The sequence below is a fragment of the Colletotrichum truncatum genome, assembly GCF_014235925.2.
Source record: "Colletotrichum truncatum strain CMES1059 chromosome Unknown Contig_0001, whole genome shotgun sequence".
NCBI lineage: Eukaryota > Fungi > Ascomycota > Sordariomycetes > Glomerellales > Glomerellaceae > Colletotrichum > Colletotrichum truncatum.
This window is the reverse complement of record NW_027222398.1, coordinates 5,434,988-5,444,109: the sequence shown is the minus strand read 5'-3', so window position 1 is coordinate 5,444,109 and position 9,122 is coordinate 5,434,988. Positions and strand designations below refer to the sequence as shown.

General features: G+C 54.0%; 2 protein-coding genes across 2 annotated transcripts; one reads left to right on the top strand and one right to left on the bottom strand.

The window, feature by feature from the left end:
* Positions 1-414: 414 nt before the first annotated feature.
* CTRU02_201524 (homeobox domain-containing protein) lies at positions 415-2,380 on the bottom strand (the record flags this gene model as incomplete). The annotated part of the gene is made up of 3 exons (XM_036728989.1): positions 415-1,700; positions 1,755-1,966; positions 2,022-2,380. 3 exons carry the CDS (start codon positions 2,378-2,380, stop codon positions 415-417), a joined length of 1,857 nt encoding a protein of 618 aa, XP_036579140.1.
* Positions 2,381-7,382: 5,002 nt separating this feature from the next.
* On the top strand, positions 7,383-7,625 carry CTRU02_201523 (uncharacterized protein; the record flags this gene model as incomplete). Its single annotated transcript, XM_070203874.1, has 1 exon — positions 7,383-7,625. One exon carries the CDS (start codon positions 7,383-7,385, stop codon positions 7,623-7,625), a length of 243 nt encoding a protein of 80 aa, XP_070062456.1.
* Positions 7,626-9,122: the final 1,497 nt, after the last annotated feature.

Sequence of the window (9,122 nt, the reverse complement as noted above, 5' to 3'; positions counted from 1 at the left end):
TTCGCAACAAAATCAGTTTGTTCGCGACAATAAGTGACTCGAAATGGTAAGAAAAAAGAATTTCAAGAAAATGTGAAAATGTACGATCGCTTGTGCCAGACACGCATGATCGAGATCCGAATAGAGGTATCGTCATGCAGATTCGTCGTGGCCGATGGATGAAAGTAGAGCAAGAACTGAATCAAGCATCGTAGTCATCGGTGTCGGAAGTAGACCAAGCGCAACCCATCTGGTATATATCGAGCTCCTCAACGCCAGCTGTGAATAATCAAGACAAGCAACTCCTCCTTCATCCCTAAGAAAGCTTTTCGAAACACTCCAAAGCCTGTATTATGTACGCCATGTTCCCGCCTGGAATGACCCTAAACATCCGTTGGCCTAACAAGGCGCTGCAGGCCTCGGCCAGAGGGTAACTCATTGATGAGGCACGTGAGACATGGAGTCGGGGGACAATGAGCTGGGGTCGACGTGGTCGAACTGCACCAGCTGGTTCATGTCGATGTCGGTTTGGCCAGGCTCGACGAACGCAGGGGAGTGGGGGTGCATCGGCAGGTTGATGGTGTGCTTAGAGTACATCTCGTTCAGACCGGTACCGTCGTCGGAAACGGCGCAGGAGCCGGCGTCACCCTGGGGGTAGATGTCCGCCGACGCTGGTCTACCGAGCATGGAGAGAGGAGGCGACTGCTCAACAATGGAGGGCTCCCCGTGGCTACCAAAGGAAAGCGGGGAGACGGAGGGAGGAATCATGTTGTTTGAGGGGTTCGCCATGGGGGAGAGGAAGGCGCTGCCGTAGGGAGTGTTGTAGCTGGACGTCGGGAGGGGACTGGGCTCAGGACCCTGGGAGAAGAAAGCAGGGCTCGTAGGGAACTCTGAAGGAGAGGCGGTGGTGGCTGACATGGGGTATTGGCGCATGTCCAGACCAAAGCCAGCCTGGGTGTCGATTCTCAGATTGGGACCCAAGCCACCAGGTTGCTGAGGAATAGGAGCGTAGATGTTGGGGCCAGGAGTCTGCGGAGCCGCCATCTCGCCAGGCTGCTGGATGTAGAACGACGGCATCGGAGTCTGAAGCATGGAGAAGTCAACGGCCATGGGCACGGAGCGACTACGCTGTCTCTTGTGGCCAGGACCACGCATGCCAGGGTGCATGTTGTTGATGCCCCAAGACTCCTGGAACATGCCAATATGAGGCTGAGCAAAGTTGGGCTGCGACGAAGGGCGCCCAGTGGGGGACACGGGTGCCGACACGGAGAGGGCGTGCTGCTGGTCAATGAAGGGGTGGGGGTTGTTGCGGTTCATGAAAGCCTCGAGAGAGACGAGCTTCGCCAGCTGACCGCTCAAGACCTTGGGGTTTCCACCGAGGTGGTGGACAAGGCACTGAGAAGCCTGCTGATCCTCGGTGAAGTCACCACATTGGAAGAACCCGCTCGCCTGGGGGGAGGAGTCCATGAAGAAGTTGGGAGGGCGGTTCAGCTCGATGACGATGCCGCCGGGCTTGTTGGGGTCGCCCTCCTGGTTCTCGAGGAAGATGTTCTTGATGTAAGCAAAGGGGTACTCAATCTTGTAGCCCGCCTGCTCGTTGTTGATGTAGTAGGTCATGGTGCACTTGTCAGGGGAGTAGAAGATGATGAGATCCATCGTGTTCTGTCCGACGCGAGTCCACTTGCCAATGCTGAGAGAACGGCAGGTAAGATGGTGGATCACTGGGATTTGTTAGTCGCATTTCATAACTGTCGTCCAGTTTTACGAACACTCACAAACTTTGCCCTGGCCGTTCTGGTCACCACCGAGGAGCATGTTGTTGTGGCCATAGGGGAGAAGTCCGGTTCGACCCAGGAAGGGGCCACCCAAGCCCTTGCCGGACTCCATCGCCTGCATGGCGAGATAGGCTCGCATGGATTCGGGAATCGAATCGATGTCTTCGCCGGTCTCAAGACTCTTCTTCGCCAAAAGCTTAATCTTGGCGCGTCTGTGAATAGGGGTTAGCGCAGTGCTTTGCGAGGACGCAAAGAAAAATGGCATACCTGTTCTGGAACCAGATCTGAACAGACCTTTCGGTCATGTTGATTTCTTCAGCTATCCGCTCACGGACAGTGGCAGTAGGGGTAGGGTTTTTGTTGAATTCCATCTCAAGGGTGGTGAGCTGGTCCTGAGTGGCACGTTGTCTCTTTTGGTTCTTCTGCTGCTGGGTCAGGGTGCTCTTGCGCGGCGGGCGCCTTGATTGCGAAGAGGGGGCCTGTCCATTGCTGGCGGAAGTGGGAGAAGGGGTGGTGTTGTTCTTGTTCGCGGACGAGGGAGTCTGGATGGACTCCTGAGGAGTCGATGAGCCAGGCGTCGCGGCACCGGGGGCAAGAGCCACCGGGTTTTCCACCTCGGTAGACATGGTTTTTATCTTTTACTCGAAGCTAGAAAAGAATTCGATCGGTAAAGGAGCAAAAATCTAGGCGGTTTATCGCTTTTTTTGTGGTTGGGGTGCGATGATTATCAGGAGACGGATGTTGGGAGCGTCAAAGTCTCGGTGTAAGTCGCGTCCACGGGATGATCGGGATGTCGACTTGAACAATGGTTTCTCGGAAAAGAAGTTCTTGGCGGGTAATAGGCGTTGTGAAAGATGATGCTGTCAAGGCTAGGGAAGGTAGAGAAGGAGCTGCAAAGTAAGATATGCTAAGGAGCGTGTGGTCCAGAATCCAGCAAAAGGAATCAGGAGGTTTGGATAGTATGAATAGTGGTTGTCGGTTCGGTACGAACGAATGTGTCGAAATTCAACCAGACTGAAGGAACGTAATGGAATACCCGGAAAGGAGTGACGGGATTCAGAGAAGTAGTTTATGGTTGAATTATTCAAGAGAGTGACTGTGAAAGAGAAAAAGGAGTGGGGGAAGAGGAAGAGAGGAAGGGATTGCCGTGAACGACGAGGATGACGATGAGGAGATGATGAGAAGAAGGAGGGATGGGGGCAAGAGAGGAGAAAAAGGAAAAGGAATGGACGGGCGAGGCGGGCGGGCTCCAGAAAAAAAAGGGAACAGACGAACGAACGAAGAACCGGTGCCAGCCCACCCTGTCTCCTCTAGGAGTGAGAAAGAGAGAGCTCTCTGGTCTGGCAAACTGCCCTTGGCCTCCTCAATCAGGTACAGTCCAGTCCAGTCCAGTCCCGTCCCGGGGGACCAGTCCAACGAGCGGGCGAGGAGGCCAGTCAGGAGCCCCAAAAGAGGAGTGAGGCGTGTGCGTGAGTAGTGGGCGTGGGAGAGGGGCGTATGAATTGGGGGGGATGTGTGGTTGTGGGCTGTGGACTTTGGACTGTGGGCTGGACTGGGGGGATGAGGGAAGGATGGGCTTGACTGGGATTGGGAAAAGGGTGGCCCGTACACAACACTCAAGGAGTGAGGATTGACGAGGGATGAGGGATGTAGTATGCAGCGGCGGCTCAGCAGCCAGTGGTATTAGTGGTTGTGTGTGTGTAAAGTGTATGCTATGCGGGATGGGGAAGCGGATGGGGGGATGGAACCTGCGGCCTCGGCGCAGGTACGTACGATACAGGAGCAAGTATGTATTTCTCCCCCTTACAACTGGGGCCAGGTACTTGGTGGGAGGAACCCTGAAGTGGATTGGATGTCCGTCTGTGAAAGGGGGGCGCGCCAGAATGAAGCACGTCGCTGACTGGCTAAGGCCCTAACTGGTCCAGATCCAGGTACGCGCCGTTACTCATTGGCCACAAAAAGCCACTTCACCGTCCGTACCTGCGGCCGATGAACGATACGTATCTCAAACTGGGAAAACCTTGCCTGATTACTCTAGTGCCATCCCCGGCCGCCGTTAGCTTCTGTTGTTCTTTTCGAGACGCCTCCTCTTCAGTTTGTATGTATGCACGATATGTAAGTCTCTCCGTTCTGTTTTGTGCCCTGCCCATGCCTCCCTCTACTATACAAATCCCGACTTCCCTTAGGATACGTACACCACCCACACCGCTGCTCCTATTGTTGGTCCTCCCGTTGTCGATAGGAGATATCCCATTCAACCAAGAGCCGTACTGTGGACTACCTGGTTTCCCAGGAGCTGTCCCCCAAGATAAAATAAAAATAATAAAGTGGGGACGAAGCAGCAACTCGAGAGCGGCAGTGGCAACAACAGCATCCAGCGGCAGAGCATAGTCCGCACATGGAAACAGCGAGAGAAAGAAGGCCTGTCCTGGCAAGCGAGCGGGAGGGGAGTGGCAGCTCCTCTCCTGTAGATCTCAAGGCACTGACTGGTTGGTGCATGTCGGTTGTCCTGCTATTATGCCACCCGGCAAGAGCATGAAGGCTTCTGGTATTTTCGCATTCGTAGCATTGGTCAAGTCTCATCTTGGGTGTCCTTTTTTTTTTCTCCCCTTGCCCTACCCTTATCTGCGCTGGTCCTTCACCGTCTTGTCAGGTACGGGAAACATGGCCAGGGAGCCCCAAGGGACAGGATCCGCAAGAAAGGTTTTTGTACATTTTCGGAGGAGAAACCCCATTCTTTTTGGGGGCTGCTCGACGAGCGACGCAATGCACCAACGGTGGATGAGATGCGGATACCCTTCAGGCGTTCTGTTACGCACAACGGGTACCCCCAAGTCAAACGAGCCGCTTGCTTCCCAAGCACAGCAGAAAGCCTTTCTCGCTTTCCGTGCATCACGAATTAAAAAGGCCACGGTGGGACGATGACCGAAAGGTTGAGGGCGACTTGACCGTGACTGACACGATGTGGGGACTAGAACGGACCCGTAGGTTCCTGTCAAGGCCCAGGGGTGAAGGGGAAAGGATCAGAGGTTGCATTGCATTGTGTTGCTTCGCGTTGGGTTGCGTCGAGGAAAGCGACGACTGCGATGACTGTTTTACGGAGCTAAGCGCTACGCTACCGGATAGGTACCTCCCAAAACCCACCAGGCCGGGATCTTTGTCATGCACGAAGGCGTCAAACGGGGGCAAAAGCCACGGCCTTCTTGTCGGAGCCGTTTGGACAGGGGCTTGTTTCTGCAAGTCGCATCAAGGTACCTTACGGGTTGGCGCCTTTCAAATAAGGCACCTCCGTCCTTCCTTCCTACATCCTACCAGTAAATCCATACCTGTGGTGCAAATGCCAGAGGAACGCGCTTTCCGTCCCGTCATCCCTCCCCAGCTTTCCAAACCGTCAAAGCCGTCATCCCAAGTCTCTAGCCCCAAGTCTCAACCCCAAATCCCAAGCATTATCTCGTCCCGACATAAGGCGGCGTGGATGTCAAACGTGTTCAGGTACCTTATCCAGATAACCCACCTCATCCTTCCCAATCCATCTCTTCCCACGCTTTTTCCAACCTCATCCGGCAGTCAAGACTAGCCCTTGTGTGTGCGCGCAGTGTGTCACTACCCTTCTTGATTTTTTTTTTCCCCACTGAGGGGAAAGAAACATGAGACTCGTCATGTGCTGTTGCTGCCCATTTGATCGACCCAGCCAAGTCCAGCAAAAGGTGATCCATCGGGGGAAAGAGCGACGTGACCGACAAGACCCACTCAGTGTCCAAACTCGTCCAGATTTGAATGATGCTGGACTCTGCTGCACCGCTTCCACTAACATACTGCAACAAACCATCCGTTGCGCTAGGAAGTCGGAAGGAAAGACATTGGGCTAGCTGAAGTGGGGCCCCGAGAACGAGAAAGAGAGGGCGAGAAGGGGAAGGGGAGAAAAAAAAAGACAAAAAAAAAAAGGTGCCCACCATCAACTGTCCCTGGTCCCTGCTCGTCCTTCTAGTCTTTCTAAACTCTGTGTCGTGTTTGCCCAGTAAGTTCAGTCACGCCTACCTTTTCCGATTCAAACTGCCCGCACTTGCCTGTCTGCCTGTCCGTCTGCCTACCTGCTGCCCTCACAGTTTGGAGAGCGGACCTACCGCCGGCCACACATCGGTGCAAGCCTTACGCAATACGGACTACGACACACCCAATGTCCTTTCTGACTGGACAGCTCATTCGCACTGTCTCGGCCCCCGGTCCAACTCACTTGTCTCTTGTTCCTGACGATCCATGTCTGTCTTCGCCGCCCCACCCCTCCTAATTCGCCCACATCTCCAAACTTTGAGCCCCCAAAAAGACGCGTCTCTTTTCCCACGAACCCGACCGTGTCATGTCCTGCACGATTACTCCATTCACAAAAAGATTACCACCAGTAATCGTCAGATCTCGACGACACCAGCCCAAATATGGCCATGCCGTCTCACTGTCAAACCCAAACAAACTACTCAATCATTTAGTATTCCCTACCCTCGACTAGGTAGTATGTGACCCCGAACCAAGATCGCTTGGTTAAGATATCAGCACGTCTTGACGCATCGTGCGGCCATGATCCAGGAATACCCAGGATCGATCATCGCATTGCTGATGTTGTGGATCGTTGCGCCGGCTGATCCTGATCCTCCCCCCTTCGTCCCACGCCTCCGCCTGCTTCGTCGGATGCGCCACCCAGTTCCTCCATGCTGTGTGTCCGTTCAAGCCGACTACCCCAACTTGGATCTGCAAGTTTCCCTTTTCACCAGCCTACTACGTACTGCTATTAGGATGGATGACGGTCGATGGTGGCAAACACGTTTATGGTTTCGTCGCTGCCCACCCGGGAAACAGCAAAACAATGTCATGGTAAAACTACACAGCTGAATTCCTGGCACCAGTTAGGGAAAAGATACCTGCCGAACCTTGCCAGCGGTCAGGCGCCCGCTCTGATGCCGCCGGTCTGCACTTCTGAGCCTTCATGTTGCGACGGATCGTCAAATCTAGGACTAGCCTCTGTCTGGCCGTCTTCAAGCTGCCAGCCTCGCACTAGCGTTTATTGTGGAATACCCAGGTCTCGCTCGCTGGTTAAGAGCGCAGCTTCGGAAGCTCATGTTGCCCAGCTCGTGGTCAACGCCAGAGAAGGACGATTCAGTCAAGCCTCAAAGACCGTTAGCTTGCTTCACGTAAAGGGCCAAATGCAGAATATCAGCAGCTGCGCTGACTTAGGCTAGGCGAGACATCAATTGTCAGGCATAGAGGATCGTCGCGGATCCGGCTCAATCATCGCCTGCTGACTGAAATAATCACATCGGCGGTTTGCGCGCCATCCACGCCCATGCAAAATGCAGCCCTTTCACGGCACTGACAATCGCTTGCTTGACCGCCGCCCACTTAACTGCGGGGCACCTCGGCGCCCGCCTTTTCCTCAACATTGCCCTCACTCGGCATTTTTTTTTTTTTCTGATTGATTGATTGATGGCTCCTTGACGTCGTCAGTGCCATGGAGAAATTTCCAGACGTCAAGAGACCGATCGCCTAAGCACAAACAAGACAGCATTTTGCGCCTTGTCAAGATCCCCAAACTCTGATAGACATCACGTTCCTGTCCTCTCCGTCGTTCCCTTGCGAATGCCGGCACTGAAAACCAACAGCAAGAAGCTTTCTACTTTGAATGGGCTTGAATCTGTCGGCGCGTTCTGGAACCAATGGTCAGGCGTCAACTTCCACGAATGGCATGTCGGGGAAAAGGGGTCACGCCAAGCCGACTTGTGGCCCGCTCTAAGCGGTACTGCATACGCTGACTTCAAGTCCGAGCCTGCCTACGTCCACTCGCTAGGCGGCCAAAGAGCCCTGTATTCAACTATCCCTTGAGAGAGGTGGAACGGGGTCGCTGGGCATCTTTACATACGAGCCGGGTCAAACAATTCCACTTTGTTGCGTATGCATGCATGCGACTCCATGCGAATGTTCATAGACTCCCTTGAACACCCAAGCTACGGCTCGCCAGCGGGACCTCTCCGCTGGAATACGAATAACAACGCGCACGACTGGACGCTTGCCATTCCTGCCTGGACAGTCGAGGACGAAAGGGATGTCTCAGACAAGATCCCGTTGAGAGCATTGCAAGGACGGCTTTACACGCCCAAACACCTCTCACGTCCACGTCGAGACGTTCCAGTGAACATCTTAAGCCAATCCAGATAGCCACCGCGCCCACGATTTGTTGTGTAGCTGTGCTTGAACTGCTAGCTGAGGAATTCCCACGCCTTCCTCCCTCGTTACTTCCGCACTATCCGCTGCTGGGCGATAGCTTTAGGCCTCCTTTTATCGCCCTGGACTCGTTGGCCTGGGCTTAGTTGTGCAGCTACAGCACCTCTTACCTCGTACCTGCAGAAGCGTCATGCAACCTCATGGGACACCGCCAGTGTCCCACATGCACCAGAAACACTGTGACACGACGCTAGCCGCCTTTGACCTCTCAGCCGGCTCACATTCAAAACATCCTACGAAGTCCCGTTCAAGACAAGTGGGCTACGTCTTGTCAATGGCCGGGGATCGGCCTCAGCACCGTCAGAAGTACATCAGGCTGGACTTGAACAAACTGACATCGCCAATGCGACGCAACAATCGATGGTTCCTGTCAATGCCCGCTCTTTGGCATCATTCATGAAGCTTGGACTCACGCCATGCCCACGTCCACCATTATCGGGTCACAACCATCTGACAGCTGAAGGCAAAGTCAGACCGGACCGTACATTATTAAGATTAAGCGCTCTGTCGAAGCTCATTACCACCGGCATCGTCCTGCTCTGCTCATGCAACCGGAACCTTCCATTTGCATACGCCTGGGTGCACGCCAAAGTTCACAATGGTTGTTCTAGGCGGCAGTGAGGTCCTTCAGCACGCCCCGAAATAGCAACACTAGCTCATTCAATGCTTCACAGCTGCAGCTGCCCAACTATCCTGGCGGATCCACAGGTCTGTTGAGGTGTGCAGCTGTTCGGCAGCTGTTTAAACAGACAAAATCTCAGACTGGCTACAATGGCGTTCGAGCAACTCATGTGTCGCGACAACTCAAAAGTCTTGCAGAGGAGCCTCACATCACGAGCCTCATCACCAGAACGATATAACGCCTCCATAAACGCCACACCGACAAAGTTGTAATATGGAGACCCGGGCACAGAGAAAAAGTAAGGCACTGTGCCCGTTGCGCATGACGGACCAAGTCCGTTTTCCGCAACGAGCTTCCTGGATCTGCACAACTGACGAAGGCCAACACAGTGTTGATGGAATGTGTAGGACTGTCTCTAAGTAGATCAGTGTCAGGTTTCCGGTTGTCTTCAACAAGGTCCACTTTTACCCCTGAGC